This window comes from Struthio camelus, chromosome 1, assembly GCF_040807025.1.
Source record: "Struthio camelus isolate bStrCam1 chromosome 1, bStrCam1.hap1, whole genome shotgun sequence".
Classification (NCBI taxonomy): Eukaryota; Metazoa; Chordata; class Aves; order Struthioniformes; family Struthionidae; genus Struthio; species Struthio camelus.
Genome location: NC_090942.1, coordinates 126,098,687 through 126,116,708, shown reverse-complemented (window position 1 = coordinate 126,116,708; position 18,022 = coordinate 126,098,687). Strand labels below are relative to the sequence as shown.

At 43.6% G+C, this 18,022-nt stretch overlaps 1 protein-coding gene across 1 annotated transcript; it reads left to right on the top strand.

Moving 5' to 3' along the window:
- The first annotated feature begins 1,260 nt into the window (after positions 1 to 1,260).
- ICOSLG (inducible T cell costimulator ligand) lies at positions 1,261 to 16,350 on the top strand. The gene is made up of 7 exons (XM_068915643.1): positions 1,261 to 1,414; positions 4,438 to 4,478; positions 6,472 to 6,837; positions 7,320 to 7,607; positions 9,384 to 9,560; positions 10,694 to 10,729; positions 13,727 to 16,350. The coding sequence occupies exons 1-7, from the start codon at positions 1,401 to 1,403 to the stop codon at positions 13,735 to 13,737; spliced, it is 933 nt and encodes a 310-aa protein (XP_068771744.1). The 5' UTR covers positions 1,261 to 1,400; the 3' UTR covers positions 13,738 to 16,350.
- The last annotated feature ends 1,672 nt before the right edge of the window (positions 16,351 to 18,022 follow it).

Genomic DNA, 18,022 nt, shown 5'->3' with positions numbered 1-18,022 from the left:
GTTGGCCCTGCTTTGAGTGACAGGCTGGACCACATGGGCCTCAGAGGTCTCTTCCTACCTGAATTTTTCTATAAAGATATGTTACCATGGATGAGGAGCCGCCTCTTTGAGGAAAACGTTTCACACAGGCTTTTCAAACCTTCACCACCATCCTTCATATTATTCAAAATGTGATGTAGGGACACTTGTAGGGGAAAGGTCTCACACACACACAAATATATATTTTCTCCCTAAGCCAAATAGCCTGAATTCTTTGTAGAATAAAAATACATTGTTATTCAGTGTAAACAGAAGGAACCACATGAGCTGCAGTAATCCCCTGCTATAGCTGCTTCTCCTTTGGTGGTTGTCAGTAAACAGGTACGGGACTGCTCTGTAGGGAACATGCAGCATCTGGCGGTGTATCCCCGGTAGCGCTTTGGCAGTGAGAAGCTGCTTTTATTGACCACAGCGTTATTAGGTGCTTGCCATAGGAACCGAGTCACTGGCAGAAGATACCGCTGTGTATCAGGCCTCCTGAATTAACCGAATGCCCTCTGGGGACTCCTGCAATGGGTGCAACTTAAGGCTGGCCCAAGGCTGGACCTTTGGGAGATGCTGTTCAGAAGGGAGCATGAAGCGCTGCTTTCAAACGGCCAGCTGCTGCTACAGCACCCATATCAATGTGATTTGATGAGAACTTTTATTTTCCATGTGTCAAGCGTGGGCATTTACTAATTATGCAACCTCAAACCTAATCTCTTTTGAAATGTATTTTGAAACCCCATTTAGTAACAGTGCCCCTAGTTCCCAGCCATGCTGTTCAAAGACTTGGGGGGTGCAGCCCGATGGCAGCACTTTGCCCCCCTCCCTTGCACACGCCGATGCTCTTTCAGGGCTTTCACAAAAGCTGGTGCCCAGCCCCGAGCCCGTTCTCCAGCAGCACCCAGAGGTGGCCGTGAGGGGCACCCTAGCTGATGAGGCACCCCCAGCTTTTCGGGGGCAGTAGCAAGCAACCCCGGAGAGGTTTTGGCTGCTCGGGGTGGGGGGGGGGGGTGAGACCCCAAACGCTGGCGCAGGGCTCCCTCGCCGGCGCTCCGGGTCCCGTTTGCAGGACGGCCTGGTGTGCCGGGCGCCCGGCTTTGCCATGCACCCGGGTTTTGGCATGCACCCCAGTTTTGCAAAGTGGCGCGGTTACAGCGCGCCCCGGCCCGGCGTGCAGGTGTGGCAGGTGGCACAGTGCCGGTCTGGAGGCAGGGCTGCTCTCACGGCGCAGGCGTGAGGCAGAAAGGGGAACGGCTTAAGGCGGCCGAGGCGGTCGCAGGGCTCGGCTTGGCGCGGCGCGGCGCGGCTGGGCTCAGCAGAGCTGCGCTCCGCTGCGCGCCGCGGGGACCGCTCGCTTCCCGCGACCTGCTACGGCGATGGAGGCGCCACGGTGAGTGGTGGGGCTGGGGCGGGGGGGGAGACAACGGAGCGCTGCCTGCGTGCAATTAATTGACTCTTTAAGGAGTCCTTGCACCCAGGTGCGAATGAGAGAAGCATTCAGGCAAGCCCAACCATTTCTTTTTTTATTGCCCCGGCTAGCCTTACCTTAAAGGGAGTGTTAGAAAAGCTTTACCGATGGCGGGTTTAGGGCAGCGTGCTCATCAATGCTGATGTGAGAACAGCTGTGTCAATGCAAGTTAGGGGATAAAGCAAATCTGTAAAGCTTAACTGCTGAACCCTGAAGTTGTTATTGCAAGCAACGAGACATCTTTTGTCTGGCTACTTGTGCCAGAACAGCAACATCCCTCACTCTAAAATAAATTATGCATGAAAAGGTTGAGATATGAGTAGGGAGAATAATCTCACCAAGCAAGTATATGTGAAAGAGGAAGTGCAACTTTCTCCCATTTCATGTGACATCTAAAAAAAAGAGAATGGGAAGGTGTGGGAGAGAATTGAAAAAGGAAAAAAGAAAGAGAGAAACCTGGCTTTAAAAAAGAAGGGGAAAAAAGAGAGAGAACAATGGTAAAGAACTAATCCAGCTACCCTAAATTAGTGGAGCTTACTGGCAGTGCAACAGCCTTATGAACAGAGTGGGGGCAAAAGGAAGATCTCTCTACAGGCGTGACTTGCTCCCTTTTTCCGAAAGAAGCAGAGCACTAAAGCTATGCTGGGGGGGACGTGGTGGGCCAATGTAGCCCCCCACGCTACCACAGTTGCAACCTCCTCCAACTGAGAGGATGAGTGTCTCTAGATCTGTCCAACTTTGACAGTGACAAAATTTTATTAAAATAATAGATCAAGACCCACTTTGTACACATACATAGATCAGTGAATCATTTCTGGCCGACTACCAAAAAGTTGGTTGGCACCAGCAAATGACTCCCATGGGAAATTCCCTGAAAAGTCCCATAAAGAACAGTCAGTTGTTCTCCATTAAGTTAACTTTAATACTTCTTGTATCCACAGTTTGTTTTGGGGGAGGGAGAACAAAAAATTAAAGCACAGGATTAAGAATAGTGTTAGGGTAAACTTTTCAAGAAGGACACTTGAGAGCTTGGTACAAAAGTGATGGTTCCTGCACAGTATAGAAATACAAACAAGAATACAATATAAAACTGCGTGCACTGAAAGTCTCTGTCAGAAACATGAACAGAGCTGCCTCCTGGGAATTTTTAGATGTGCTTACTTAGGAGACTTACTTTAGGGCTGCTCACAGGTTTGCTTAAAAAAAGACTTCTGTTAGAGCAGAAGTATTCTACACTAGGCATCCACTTAAAATTTTTTAACCTCATCTAAGGAGGCATTTCAAAGGGCCCAGAAGAGGAAAATCCAGTGATTTCTTTGTATAAAAGCAATGCAACTCTGATGAACTCTTCCCTTTTAAACAACTCCACCTGTCTCATTCTCTGGAGATGGGCCGTCAAATGAGGGTAGTAGCTTCTGTGTTAGGAATGTGCCCTCTGCTTTCTCTGTGGGAAGTCAAATATGTTTGGGTAGGTTAAACATTTCTTAAGGGCAGATGAGAAGTAGAGACTCGTCTCCACAGTAGAGAGAATCTAAGATATGTCCAGGGAGCTGGTGGGACTAGGGCTGGGCAGAAGAGATGCTGCACCTGGGAGGTGCTGGAGGAAATCTGATGCCCAGCTGGGCAAAGGGGTAGGAGCTGCATGGAAAGGGCAGGGGGCCTTGAAGGGTGTGGGGGGGAGAGGGGGGAAGCTTGATGTGAAGCCCAGCTGATGGGGGAAAGTAAGGTGAGAAGTAGGTGCTGGGGGAGAGAGCTTAGGTTAGAGGCTGGAGGAAGGAGACTCAGGCTGGACAGGTTGGTTTGGAGGGAAGGAGGTGAGCAGCCCAGGCAGGAGACCCTGAGATTCATTCCCGGGTGGACACAGGCCACTGAGGGTAGCTCTGCCCTGTGCCCCAACCCTCTGCTCTTTGTCCAACCTGGCTGTGGCATGAGAGCAACCAGGGGAGGGGAACCAGCTCCCACCAGGCAGCGAGGCCTCATGGCCCTGCTTGCTCACAAAAGCAAGCTGAGGAAACTGGGAATAAGCCTGTGCCCCTCTGCTCGTCGGCTCTGGTTTGCAACCTTATTGCACCTGGGGTGATATCAAGGTGGGAAGCTGCAGCCTCACAATTCCCATTTTGAAACTTTTCCAGTGTCTTCCTTTTCCTAAGAGGTCTGGAGGAAGGAAAGCCCAATTTATAGTTAGGCATAGAGGTCAAAGACTATTTTAAAATAACTTTCAGAAATGTGCTGGACAGTATCTTTCCTTAAATCTTATCAGATGAGTTAAATCACCAGGGCTTTGCAGATCCGTTAAACTGGGTTTCCCTATAGCATCCAGCATGTGTGATGCTTTCTTAGGAAACTCCAACATAGGTTTGTCTCCCTGGACTAATCAAACATGTTGAAATCCTTCCAAAAAAAAACTTTGTACAACTCCATGCTATCAAGCATTTCCTGTTTATGCATTTTACTGATCACACAAAACGGCGGGCAGCATAGTGAACTGCTTTAACACAGCCAAATCGCAATTCATCTAGTTTCAATGACCAGGTGGCATGCAGGCCTTTGACCTGGATTCAAGCCCATGCAGCTGCTCTCCTGCCCCATGACTCCAATGTTGTAGAGGACCCATTAGCCCAGTATATCAGTACGCTTCATTTCAACAAGAAAGATAGGCGCAACACCAGCTTCATGCCTTTTGCTCTCATTCCAATATTAGTGTATTTTACTTCTATTCTTGGCCTCGGGCCACACACCCACAGAGCTATGTTGTTTGCACAGGAGTCTTGCAGCTGTCAAAAATGCAAATACTCACTGCAAGTTTACATAATGGAGATTGCTATGGGCACCAAATATATCTACTTCTGCTACTATATTGAAACAATCAATATAATGTTTATTGCTTGTGTAAACAATGGAGAACTTAGTCTATTATGTAATGCTTTTGTTTGTTTGTTTTTTAGCTGTGGAGTTCTCTTACTGTTTCTTCATATTCTGAGAGCTGGTAAGTAAAGAACACGTCAAATAAAATCAAGATGCCCTTCCTGAATGTGTTTGCTCAGATATGCAGAGTGGCCATAATATGTACAATATAAGCATCCACATGTTTTCAAAGAGACTTAAGAATTCCTCAATGTGAAAAATTCCTGTGACGCGCATCATGGAAAGAAAAAGCAAAAAACACAGCCTGTCTTTATGTTAGTACAGAGCCTTGCAAAGGATCTTGTGGATGCCCTTGTTCAGACTGCTCTTCCTGCTTTACAGACATCCCTGCATGTTCATCTCATACCACCAACAAAAGACCTTAAAAGCAGGATAATAAGGGCTGGTGCTAAGCAAGTCTGAGAGGCACAGATAAAGTCAGTACTCAAATTATGGCTAGCCCTGTATATCACTGTATCGAGAACCCATAATAGTATGTCTTCTACTGCAGTTCCAGACTCCCTTTCCAAAAAAAAAAAGGAGGGGGGGGGGAGGTGGTGGAGAAAGACATTACCCAGTGATATTCAAATGCTTCTGTATTGAGAGATGTCTCTTTTGCACTTTAGCTTAATCAAGCTGTGAAGCACCTTGAGGAAAGTCATCAAGGAGACACCCCAGCCCCCAAATCAGGACAAACCACACCTGAATCAGTCTTGTAAGATGCTAGCTAGTCTGTTCTTTAAGAACATCAGTGATGAAGCCTGGGAAGGTGAAGGCACCTCCATTTTTCCTGTAGCTATGAGGGGCTTCTTTGTGCCTGAACTGCCCACCTTTGCTGAAGTTCAGGCCCCCAACTTCACTTTATCCAGTAGAGCATGAGGGCCTGGAGGACGTATGTTCCTTTCCTCCCTGCAAGTAGTGCACTGACCCCAGCAATGTTTTATGCTCTTCCAGTGTCCGAGTGTAACTCAGACGTGTGGGTGAGACATTTGGGTCCAGTGTTTTGGCACTAGGAATATCCCCCTTTACTTAAAACATTGTCCCCTCCCACCAAAACAAGCTCTGTTTCATGTTTCCAAACCCTAAAGTCGGTCGTCTTTTCTCTCCCTAATCTGCACCCACCCATAATCCCTTCGTGCACCTGTAGTCTCTCCCATCCAGTACAACCTTCACCTCTCCTACACCCTTGCAGTCCAACATTTACAAAACACACATGCTGCTTTGGTCTCAGTGACCAGTTGTAACAGAGCTTTTGGCTGCTGCAGTAGAGGAGAGGTGATGTAATGAAGATGGCTGAGCAGTCAGAGCTGCCCCAGCCCTTTCCAACCAGCTGATTTGTGCTTTGTGTGTGTCTAGCCAGACTGTGGACACCTTCCAATCACTCCTCCAGGAGGAGAGGCTGCTTCACTCATACCAGGAGGCCAGGAAAAGTGTCCTCCAAGCTAGATATTACGCTGGACTAGCCCATGCAGCTGACGGAGTTTGCGCATATCTAATGGATATGTCACTGGCTGTGACACCTCAGCATGATAGCTTGCTCATTGGGTGTATCTGAGAGGGTGACACCCATGGTAGCAATAAAATATCACTGCTATGACATGTCCACTTTGAGAAACATGGTTTCCTCTCTTACTAATCATTTGGGTCTCAAGCATTAAATGGTATTGCTATGTTTTTCTTATCAATGTTGCCAGTTGTTATGACTGTGCTTGTGATATTTGTAATTTTTCTTAGTTTAATTTTTTTTTGTTAGGACTTGGAACTTGTTAATAGTCATCTGCAATTAGTCACAGTCAGTTTAATCTGTGGACAAAGTAAAATAAAAGCAAGTGTCCATGGAGCAAAGTGGAAATAGGCAGAAAGACTCGTTGATCCTCAAAGAAACAAACAGAATTTATATTGCAAAAGTCCCTTTAGAAAATGCATGCGTACACACGCAATTAGCTGCAGGTGAAGAGGAGTAAGTTATAAATACTAATACTGGAGTCCGCATGTAGTATAATATACTTGGGGGGGAAAAAGACATTTTTTCCACATAATGCCTCTTTTTCCTCCTTCTCTTTTTATCTTTGTAGTTGCAGCACTGGAGGAAAAGTTCATCATCAGTAAACTTGGAGACAATGCTAAACTGAGTTGCGTTTATCCTCTAGGAGGAAAATTCCACTTAAATAATCTACGAGTATATTGGCAAGTAGCTGACGACCAAGAAAAGTGTTCAGTAGTACATGCACTGATCTCTGGTCAAGACAATGAAAGTGAACAGTGTATTCACTTTAAAAACAGGACTCAATTATTGTGGGATAGATTGGAAAATGGTAACTTTTCTCTGCTACTGTTAAACGTCAGCCAGAGTGATGAACGTACATACAAATGCATAGTACTGCAGAAAACTGAGTATACCAGAGTGATTCACCAGGAAGTAGTAGTTCTCAGTTTAGCAGGTAAGAACTTTTATTACTTATGCATATGTGCCCAAATTTCAATTCTGATTTTTCAAATCAGTGCCATTTCATGCCATATTGCATTTAAGCATGTACTTAATCTAAAATAAACTTCAGTGCTTTTGCTGAACCGCAAACTACTTTATTTAAATGTTGTCGATAGAGAAACAAAAACTGGGAGTATAGCCCTAACAACTGTTATCTTTTTAAGTTTAGTTTTTATGAATGTAAGGGATCTTGCAAATGGCTGGGTTATAGTAGCTTGCCAAGTTTCTTTCTTCCTTTGGGTTGGGCTTCAACTTTCTGCCCCACCAGATAATTCACACACATAATTGGCTTATATTATCAAACCTGCAGATGTTTTATGTTCAAATTGTGATGGTCTTGTGAAACCCAGAAATTCTACTTGAGTATCCATGACAAAAGGTTGTCTCTTCAATACATTTTAAAACATTGACTATTTCCTTTTTCCTTCTCCCCAGCTAGTTACAGCCAGCCAGTACTCAGCGGGCCAATAAGAAATACCAACAGCAGTGGGGAAGAGGAGGTGACTTTCAGCTGCAGATCCAGCAATGGATATCCAGAACCAAATGTTTATTGGATAAATAAAACAGACAACAGACACCTGCCTCCATCAGAATTAAAGATCACCCCCCACGCAGATGGCACTTTCAGTGTTTTTAGCACACTGAAGATTAAAGCAACTTCTGATATGCAGATAGAGTGCTCCATAGAAAACAAACTACTACAGGAAAATCTATCAGCCAACTGTAAGTTGCTTGATAGTATTTCATGTTTTCTAGATAACAAGCATATCAACCAGTGTGCATCTGTCTGTAGATATGCCCTTCTAATCAGGGGTATACATTAATTCAGTAGTTCAGAAAACTACTGAGAAGGGTTCAGCTTTTCTTTTAACCTAACTACTTTTAGCTATGCCATTTATGTTAAATTCTAATGTCTTCCAAATTCAACTGAACAACAATAACAACACTGAGAAGCTCTTGCTTTTGAGACAATCTTGGAATCGCTGGGCTTTACTCTCTTGCCCCTCTGGGACGTGACAGCTTGGGGAGTCAGATTGTTTTTGAAGTGATACCATGCAGGAGATCCATGATTTCCGACTCCCCACACCTGGTTGCTTTGCAGCAGTCACATTTTCTTTTTTCTGTTGAGCTGTGAAGTTCTCTTTTCAGTCCCCAAACTCAGTTCAACACAGTGCACTATTTAAAATAGGCCTGTAGCAAACAGATGGCGTTAGCCCAATAGAACAATAAAATGAGATCATAAGAATAATACACTGTTTACTGCTGCTATAAATGATCAATAATAAGAAGACATATCACTCAGTTCTTCACAGAAACAGAAAGTTATAAAGCTAGTAGCTATAAAAAAAAGTTCTAGCTGTAGTGCACTTTGTAGTTTCTAAACAGCTGCATAGAGAAGGCAGCTGGAGTGGGAGAGCTTATCTTGAGTTGGCTGCTCGGTCTCACTGTGGTTCCTGGTCCTGCTTCCCACCACACCTTTCTTTCTCAGGCTCCTGCACCTGCTGCAAGGAGGTTTGATTGCTTGCAGAGCTGTATCTAAATTCCCCTAGTTAGTTTACCTGAACATGCCAGGCTGCAAAAGCAGCAGTTCAGTAAGGGCTGTGGTGGAGAGGGTGAGATCAAGAGCTGCAGGAGAGACCCAAGTAGCCAACCTCAAATCAGCTCTTTCCATTTGTGAATCGGAGCCAGCAGAGAGCCATGGTGGGATATGAATAAATCTTTTTTTCTGCTCCCCTGACTTTCCCCTCTTCCCACACAGTGTCTTTATAGAAGCAATCCCATAATCTTGAGTTAATGGGACTAATTGCACTAACACAGCCAAGTGATACAGATTAAACTACTTCCAGGAACAAAAACCGTGTGCAAGAATTGCACAGTAGAGTGCAATAAGGTAGCATACCCTTGCTCTCATCCCAAATAAAAGGAAAAGTGAGCAACGTGGTCATTAGTTTCCTAATCGTGTCTTGTCATATTGTATTCTGAGAAAAAGACCTGTATCTCTTATTATTTTTATTGGTTTCTAAAAACACTACCACACTTGAAAGAATTAGAGATGCAATCTGAAAACCTAAGTCCACAGCAGTCACTGGGAATTCATCACTAACTTCAGAAGAATGCATTTTTGCCCGCTTTTCTGAATGCTGTCACATTTACGTTATAGCTTTTACATAGATTTATTTTCAATAAATCTATGCAAGCAAGCTCGAGCATATAGTCTGCCAACGCTGGGGGGAAATAAGAATAAAAATAAAGGAGGAGGAGGAATGTATATGGTATAATGATGCAGCAGGAATAAAGTGGTATTGTATTACTATACTATCAGACCATGTCAGCTTGAGACATGCCTTGCACAAAAGGAATAGAACCAGCATCACAATGACAGAAATGGCACAAATATTTAGTCCTTCAGGATTTCTGTGCAAACTGTGATCAGATGACTGCTTGGAGCAAAATGTAATAATTTACACCTTATTACATCCTATTTCTGTTTTATTCTAGATACACAGGAAAAGGCGAACAACTATTCTAACACAGAAAGTCAAAAAGACCTGGGACAAAAAACACGAGGTGCTCAAGCAGCCGGCATCGTTTCCGTTGTCATTCTGATAGCTATTCTAGCTGTTTTTGCCTGCTGGCTACGGGGATGGAGGCCCTCTCAACTAATGTCACACCAAGGTAAGGAGGTCCTTGATTTGCCTGTTCAACTCTGAAGAGTTCTAATTCATTTGCCAAAATATGTAATGCCATCTAGCACATCACTGGAGGTACGAGCAAATTCCCTACGCGTGACAGTAAGCAATCGTGAAACGCATCAAAAATTTGGGATGCCCTGGGGAAGGCATTTACTTCCTCAGAACATTTACTTTTTTTAATGGTGTTCCGCTAATGCACCTGAGCCTCACAGGGATTAATTGCTGAGTGTGAGTAACTCCGCCTTCATGCCCGTTCAGGCTGTAGTGTCTCAGCTGTGATTCTTGCAGGACAGTTCTGGAAAGGTGGGATATTCCTCCATGGAAAAGTACTGGGTCAGTAACTTGCTCTTTTTAGGACAATCCAAAGCAAAAATCACAGGACTGATCAGTCCCAAGAGTCCTACAGTCACTGACTTGACGATTAAGGGCTCAAGGTCCCACTATGAATTTCCTAAGCTAGCAGCTTTCTACAGGTTAGAAACAAAGCACATCTCACTGTCACTCCACACTATACGTGCACACCATGGTATTGCTGCATTTGCCCATGTGTGGGAGTCTCAATGCTTGGCAAGACAAAACAAAAAGTAGCTCCAAGAGATGTCTTACAAACCAGACTGAATCTGTGCTGCTGCATGCAAGTACTTGCCATAAACCAGTGTGCAGGTATACAAGAGCTAACATGTAAGAAAAGGGAACAGGGACAAGCACACCTTTCATGCACAAGGACGTTTTCAATCCATACGCTGCTTCCTGTTGGCTAGCACCCCGAGATGTTCCGGAAAAGAGCAGGAGGAAGCAGGGTGATCTTCTTGCCCTGCATCTGCAGCAGCTGTTCTAGGAGCCACGTCCTTCTTTCAGAGACAACACAGGAGCAGCACAAAACCACTCCATCCCAAAACATGGAGCAGAGCTGTTGCTTCAAGACAAAAACTTATCCTCGCTGAAAATGTGACCTTTATTTGAAACAAATAGATAGGGACCGCGTTTTGCTGTCCAAAGAACATTTAGCACAAGGAACCCTCAGTTTTGAGGGACGCTCCTTAGTATCAGTCCAGTTTGGATAAAGACCATGGCTATCTATCCTATATACCTAAAGTACTGCATCTTTTTCAACAGATGTCCCGCTAAATGAAGACAAAGGAGAGTTCAACTGTAAGTATTAAAAACATGTTACCGTGTTTGTCTCAGGAATGACTTAACTTTACAGCTTTGGTGCTTAAGTTCAACATAAAACCTTTGGATTAGACTTCCCACCTGTGTATAAACTCAAGCACGTAAATCTCCTCTTGAGCCCTGTAAGTATTGCCAACGGCAGCCTGAGAGTTCCTGGAAGTCCTCCTTCAACTGTTCAGGCTGAAGGACCTGACAAATCGATATAAGCATGCAGGCTAGAGCTGCCCTCCCCTCCTGCTTTCCACTATGCTGCAGCTACTGTTGTTATCAGGGCGAATTGGTTATGCTATAATCCAGGCAGAGCCAAACATAGCAGATCTGTTTTAAATGCTAATTTTAAAGTGTGGACAACTCTGACCATTTCCTGTCAGTACATATCTTCAAATGGTTGTTCTCTGCCTTTTTAGGCAACACATCCTAGAAGGTCTTCAGCTGGGACACATGAACATCATTTGCTTCACGTCCATGAGCCTGAGCCTAATTACACCGCATTTAAAAAAAAAAAAAAAAAAAAAGTACTAAACATTCTCCTTTCCTAGTGGAAAGAAAGGAAAAGCAGTTTAGACCTTCAGCATGTTCATGTTTTTATAAGCAAGGCCAGCAGCTAGTTTAACAATTCATTTCTCCATTCATAGTTCGAGGGGAAATAAAGTCAGAACAAAACAAATGTAAGAAAATTTGGAAAAACAAACTCAGCGTGGAGGAGTTGTAAGAGCACAGAGAGGGTGAAATATCTGCTTATTTCATATCTCGTTTGGTAGTTTCTACTGAGGCACATGACTGTTTCCTAGGGGGTCTCTGCAGAACAGGCAGAAAATGCGATGGCTCCACCAAAACCGTAAACAGTGAGAGCAACAGAAAGGAGAGTCTGCCTTAGCAGATGCTGTGCATGCACCGAATTCGTAATAGCAAACGGAGACAGAATGACTCTTAGATTAAAAAACAATTGGAATTTATTTCGTGGTCATGCAAACTGGGTGAATGGTCAGTTGTTTTCCAGACTCATCACACCGTTCCAGTCTCATCCCTAGCTGTTTGTTTGCTTAACATCAACAGCCTGTTTCCTGTGTGGTGTAACATAGTAAGAAGAATGGCTTTTCCCCTTCAGATAAGGAGACATCCTCTCCTTCCGTTCCCGTGAGCTATATTAACATAAAACTGGCCATTTGTTTAAGGTCAATTTTTTCCTCTCCTAACTTAGGCCAAGCCCTCTTTAATTAGATCCCTGGACCTAGCCCATAAGTAGAAAAACCTCTGTGATATAAATAAGAATAAATATTTATTTTATATTGAAGGTTGCTCTAGCTTGATTTGTTTGTTAACAACAAAATGAAGATGCTCTCCCTCCAGACACTATCCTTTCCTTGGCACGTTTCTGCACTAGTTACGGAAGAGGAGGTGGGACACCAGTTTTAGAGGGTTTGTTGCTATCAGAAACTGTCCCACCCATGAGGATTGTTTTCTGCCAAGAGAGCCTATAAGGCATGGGAGGCAGTATAACCCTAAATCCTTTGGGCATCCAAATTCAAGGACAAGTTGGGCCAAAGCCAGAGAAATGAGAAAGATCTGGGGAATGCGATCTCTAATGAAAGGCTGGTTGCGTTTGTTTGCTTAGGCTTGGAAAGGAAAGGTTGAGTAGGGACACAATAACAACCCTCTTCAGAGAATCTGCAAAGAGATGAGAAGTCATTTCTTGTCCCAACCTAGTAGACACATCACTTTAGCATACAACAGGCTTAAACTATAACTAGGGAAGTTTAAGTTAGATGTTAGAAAAAATAACCTTTCTAAGGGTAATGGTAGCTGAGCAGCAAGGTAGAGAGTCTGTCAAGTCTCCAGCACTTTAGGTTTGTTGCTCTTGTTTTGTTGTTTCTTAACAAAAGAAGAAGAAGGTATCTGTTAGAGATGATGTAGAAATAGCTGGTGCCACCTTGGGGCAAGAAGATGGGCTCTTCCTTCTCCAAGTTATGATGCTGGAGAAATTCTGGTTCAGTTCAGTGATTTCTTGAGATTTTTCAAGGGAGTGGTGGGTGGTAGATAGGGAGTAACACGGGGTCACACCCTCAAGGACAGGCTGCCATAGCATTCTGTTTTTCAGTACTGATGTAAATACGTTTCCGCTTTTAGCGGTTTGACTCTGTGAAGAAGGTCAGATTGTTTAACGGGGGGAAAATCCTAAATACTGCAAAAACAAGAAGAGCCAACTGAGACTAACTTTGCTGTTACGAAGAGAAGAGGTTTAGAAACTGTGGGGAAGGCAAGTCAGAAAGAGTAACTTCATCCTCTTGAGGCTGGACTCCGCAGATGCCTATTACAGTCAGTGAGACAATACGCTCCTGTGAGGAGGAATTTGGAGCCAGAGCTACTGTTGCTGTTCTGAATTGCTTTCTGGGAGAATCCCTCCACTGACTCTTGAGGAGCCTCGAGGAAGCTGGTTTCCCCTCAACCAGGGACAGGCTTTATGTATCTCTTTATTTAGGAAAACTTAAAACAAACCAATGGCAACACTGACTTTCCTTCACTTGGAAATGAAGGTTGCCAGGAGAGCACTTTTTGCATTTGCGTAAAAAGAGGCACTTGAAATTTATAGCATGAGCACCGAGGCAGCCTTTGCCTAGGCAGAGTGCCATGCAGACGCAGGAGTTCACCCCCAGGCTGATTTTTCTCATAGCAGCATGAGCTTTTATCAAAAGTGGAAGTCCCCCTTTTGGTAGAATATTCAGTAGAGAATAAAACGTTAGTATCAAGGGCATTTAAAGATGGCTTCCTAATGTTAATACATTCAGTGTTTAACCCTGTCACAGCGACTCTTACTTTTGTAGGACTGGATCTCTCTCTCTATATATCTTTTATGTATCTTTATAGATATCTATCTTTTTATATAACTTTGCAGCTTATTCTGCTGATTATGTAGGAAAAGCACAACTCTAGCATCTGTAATTTGTTTTGTAAAGAAAAGTTATTTTGTTTTTACAGCACCTGTCTAAATGGAAAGTCCACCAAGAACCTGGGCAGCTTGACTTGCGTCAAGAGAAGTATCGCCCCGTCTCGGTGGCAGCATTACTTGTAATACAAGTGACAGAGGTTTCTGCAGCACGTGCCAAGATAGATGGCAAAAAGCTTCTTCAAAAGAAGAGAGCAAAACGCGTTGGATTTTTGTGCCAACCACCAGCTGCATCACCACGCCAGTTAACTACTTCAGACAGTCCTTTGTGATAGTCTATCAGTGTTTTGAGCTCCAGCGCTGGGGAAAGTAGTGTCTCAGACTTAACTAGTCTGAGCCGGAATGATGAAACTTGGTGACTGCTTAAGTCTATCATCATCATCACTGAGGAATTTGTTACTAGCAGAAGCGACTGTGTTTCAAGAGCATTGGAAGTTCTCTCTGTTTCTCATTACCCTGAGAATGGCTACTGAACGTGAAGAATGGCAGCTAAAAAACCAAAAAAATTAAAGAAGGAAAGAAAAAAACTGCAGGACTTTTTGCAAAGTGAGATTTGTGAACTTCTCCACCTTTCTCCAAGTACGTCCTTTCACTCTTCTCATCTGGTTTCACCAGCTGCATGTTACTGCGTACAGAACTAGCTAGAAACTTTCAACCCAGTCCTACAAAAGTGGGGGTCGCTGTGACTAGGTTAAACACCGAATGTATTAACATGAGGAAACCTTCTTCAAGTGCACTTAATATTAACATTTTATTCTTTACTGAATATTTTACCAAAACGGGGATTTCCACTTTTGATAAAAGCCAGTGCATACTGTGTGAAAGAACAGTTTGTGGAAATCAGATAGACTGTGATAAAAATAGCACTCTCTCTGCTATGTTATTGGCAAGTCACCCGGACATACCCTTTTGGGATGGAACAAAAGCTGTGGTCGGGCTCTGCTCGATTCAGCTGGTCTCTGTTTAATCACTGCTTTGTGACTTCCAGTGAGGTTTTTAAACTGAATTTCTCTCCCTTCTCCTGCCATCTCATCCCTCCACCCAAAAAAGAGGAGTACAGAGCATATCACTGCATTGTCCACGAATATTCTTTACCTACCAGTGGCTGAAGAGAAAAGGGAAAGAAGGCCAAAACCTGCAGTTTCCATGTGCGAGGACACATGCCTAGCTGATTCAGCCAGGAGCAGCAGGCTGAAAATAGTAAAGCAGCAAACTTCATTCATGGCATAAAGTTTTGAAGGAAGAGAAATTTATACCGGCTCCCACCTGCTTACGTGGGGCAGTTCTTCCCATTTAGTGGGGTTTTTGTTTGTTTTCTAAACTGAGCCCTAGAAATACTTGGTTGCTCCTGCACCATTGCTAGTCTAAAATCCTACCTTCTCTGTGAAGAAGTCACAGCCTTGTTTGTCCTAACTCTGCATAGGGAAGACGTCAACTATGAATTGAGACGTTGAGTTTTCAAGTTAAGATCAGATTTCAAATCCTAGTCAAGTCAAAATAAATTGATTGCCCTGTTCTTCTGTCATGCAGGATACAGAACCGTTTGGCAATAGCACGATTAGTTTTTGTTGAAGCAGCAGCCCCAAACAGGCTCAGAGTTTGGTAACTGTGAAGCTCCACTGCGTCAGTATTTTGTGGGAGGACTGCACAGGTTCAGCCCACGTGACGTTTAGCAGAAGGGGCAGTTTAGCTCTCACTTGATGCAGTCTAGGCTTACTCGACAGTTTGGACAGGATAGGGAAACTGGAAAAAAATTAAGGCCAAGCTGCAACTAAGTAATTAAGCTCCTATATCTTGTTTGGATTGTAAGTAATAATTTGTACAGTCATGTTTTTTAAAGAGATTTTATCTATTAACTTCCAAAAAGCATATTTGCTGATCTTGAATGTCTGTGAAAGATACCTTGATTTATTTATTAATTTCACTTTTGTCCTATGCTACCTTCCAGTTTACAATTGCAATGTATCGCACCAGATGTGGCTCACAGCATTTGTTAGATAAGAAGACTGAGATGCCACAGGCTACTTTACGTGTCATCTTTTTCTTGTGTTCTCTCTTCTCCCCTAATCTAGGTGTTAGATATTTTCAAAGTCCCTATCTAGTCTTCAGCGAACCCTAAGGGAATTTGCTTGAAGAAAGTGTGTAAGCTTGCAGACACCTTAAAAATGTGAATGACATCTGTGCAGATGTGAAGGGTAACCATTTTCTAGTGGTTCAGGAAGAGGTCCTGCAGACGCTTCCTCACCATCTATCATGAGAAGTTGTTTTGTGCAGCCCCTTTGGTGCTGCTGTAACTGACACACTGTTTTCTCAAAACAGTTTTCTTCCTTTCTATTCTGCAACTTCAATAAGCTGCAATTGTTTAGAGATGTAAGAAGTGTCCTAGCAGTCACTCTACAGTATGTTGCTAAGCTAATTCAGACCAGTGGACTTTTCTTACTACTAGATTACTACATAGTGCATAGTGAATATTTTCTAAGTGGGGCGGCTTGCTCTTGCAAAATCCATAGGTTTCCAGCTATTTCTGAAGGCAAATATATCCTAGATGACAGTTGCTTGCTACCATTCAGAGGTCTGGGAAATTCTGTAGTAACTGAGTTTTTGTCACCACACACCATGTTTGTATTCCAAATAAAATCTATTCATTTTTCTTCTAGATGTTTGACTAAATCTATCAGCATGTAAAGACAAGTCACTCCAAATCAAGGTCCCCCAACCAAACTGACAGTTTTACTCTCAGCCACATTAGTTCAGGGCATACGAGTGCTCCTTTCCAAAGTCCCCAGAATGAGGAGAGATCAATGCAACACAGAGTGGACAAGCTTTGCTCTGTTTGGTTTCCACAGCACTACACCTTGAACTAATTGAAAGCCATGCAGTGGCCTGAGGGCAGTGCTAAGCTGATGCATCCTTTTCTCAGCCCACCTGAATGACTGACAGCAGAGCAAAGGTACAACCAGCACCTCCCGCCTCCCGATGTTAAACTGGCTCACCACACTGCCCAGGGCAGGCAATGCACTTCAGCACCAACACTGCTCTCTTTTCTTTTATTAAAGGCACCAGTTTACATTAACGGTATGTCCCAAGCAACTTGAACACAGGCATAGGAAAGCACCGCCTGATGCTGCTCTATGGGAAGACTCTAAGAAATGGACTCACTTTCACAGAAAAGCGAAAGGCTTTCGTTGTGGCATGGCTGGTAAACCACAGATGGAAAGCCCCGAGAGAGAACATATGTTGCTACTTAGTGGTTTGAATCCATCCTTCCTGTAGTCAAATTTATTATTTAAATCTTTTCACCTGTGAGAGCTGAAATTTCTCTTTCACCCAAAAACACTTACCCTTTTTTCACTTCAAGCGCCCTGACTCCAAATACTGTAGCCACTTGTGCTACATCAAAAATTTTATTAGAAGCTTGTTTTTCAAATTACGAAGTCGATCCTTTTTTACATTCAGGGAGGGGGAGGAGAACTTATGCACAAAAGTCCACATTTCCCTCATGGGGTAATCTCTGTAGCCTCCCTCACTTTTCCACAGAAGGAGAAACCGCTCTAAAGAATAATTCAGTTCAGCCTGACTTCAGAGGGACTTTAGGGAGAGAAACCCTTCCATTACAGAAGTTAGGCCTTTGGGAATCTTCCTCTCAATGCTTGAACTGACATTAGGACCTTCACCACATATTCTTTAGGTGATACAGGATGGAATCATTATAAACTAGTCCCTCTCTGAGGATTATGAAAGACAGCTACAGTGCTGAAAATCCTAGCAGTTTGCATAACAAAGTGCCTGAGTTTGTGTTCCTTGAGGTTATCTCCCCTGCACCTGGTAGCCCCGGGAATTAAAGACCATAAACTATTAGTCTCTTCCTCATTCATCTTTCAGGTGATACTTACATCACAAAACGTTCATTTGTATCATCCAACACAATGAGAATGATCCCAACACCTTAGGCATTGCCGGCACCACGAAATAAGCATTAGCAGCATATCAGAACCAATGCCCCATGCCACAAAACACAAGTCCATGTGAACTACTCATGATCTTACCATTAATCAAATGCTGAAGTAATTGGTCAGGAGAGGACCTTCGTCTCCCACTTTAGGCTGGTTCACGTGGTTGCTATGTAGAAATATACATTCTTGTTTCAACACAGTCTTACCCTGACCTCCCAGCTCACCCAAACTAATTCCCAATTGTTTAGTAACAAAGCACTAGTTTGTTTTCCTGTGATATGAAGAAGTGCTATTTTCGGGCCATCTTATAATTGGAAAAATGGGACACAAAAGTCCTCTGCCCAGTGTCAAGCAAGTCTACAGCTGACTCGGAGC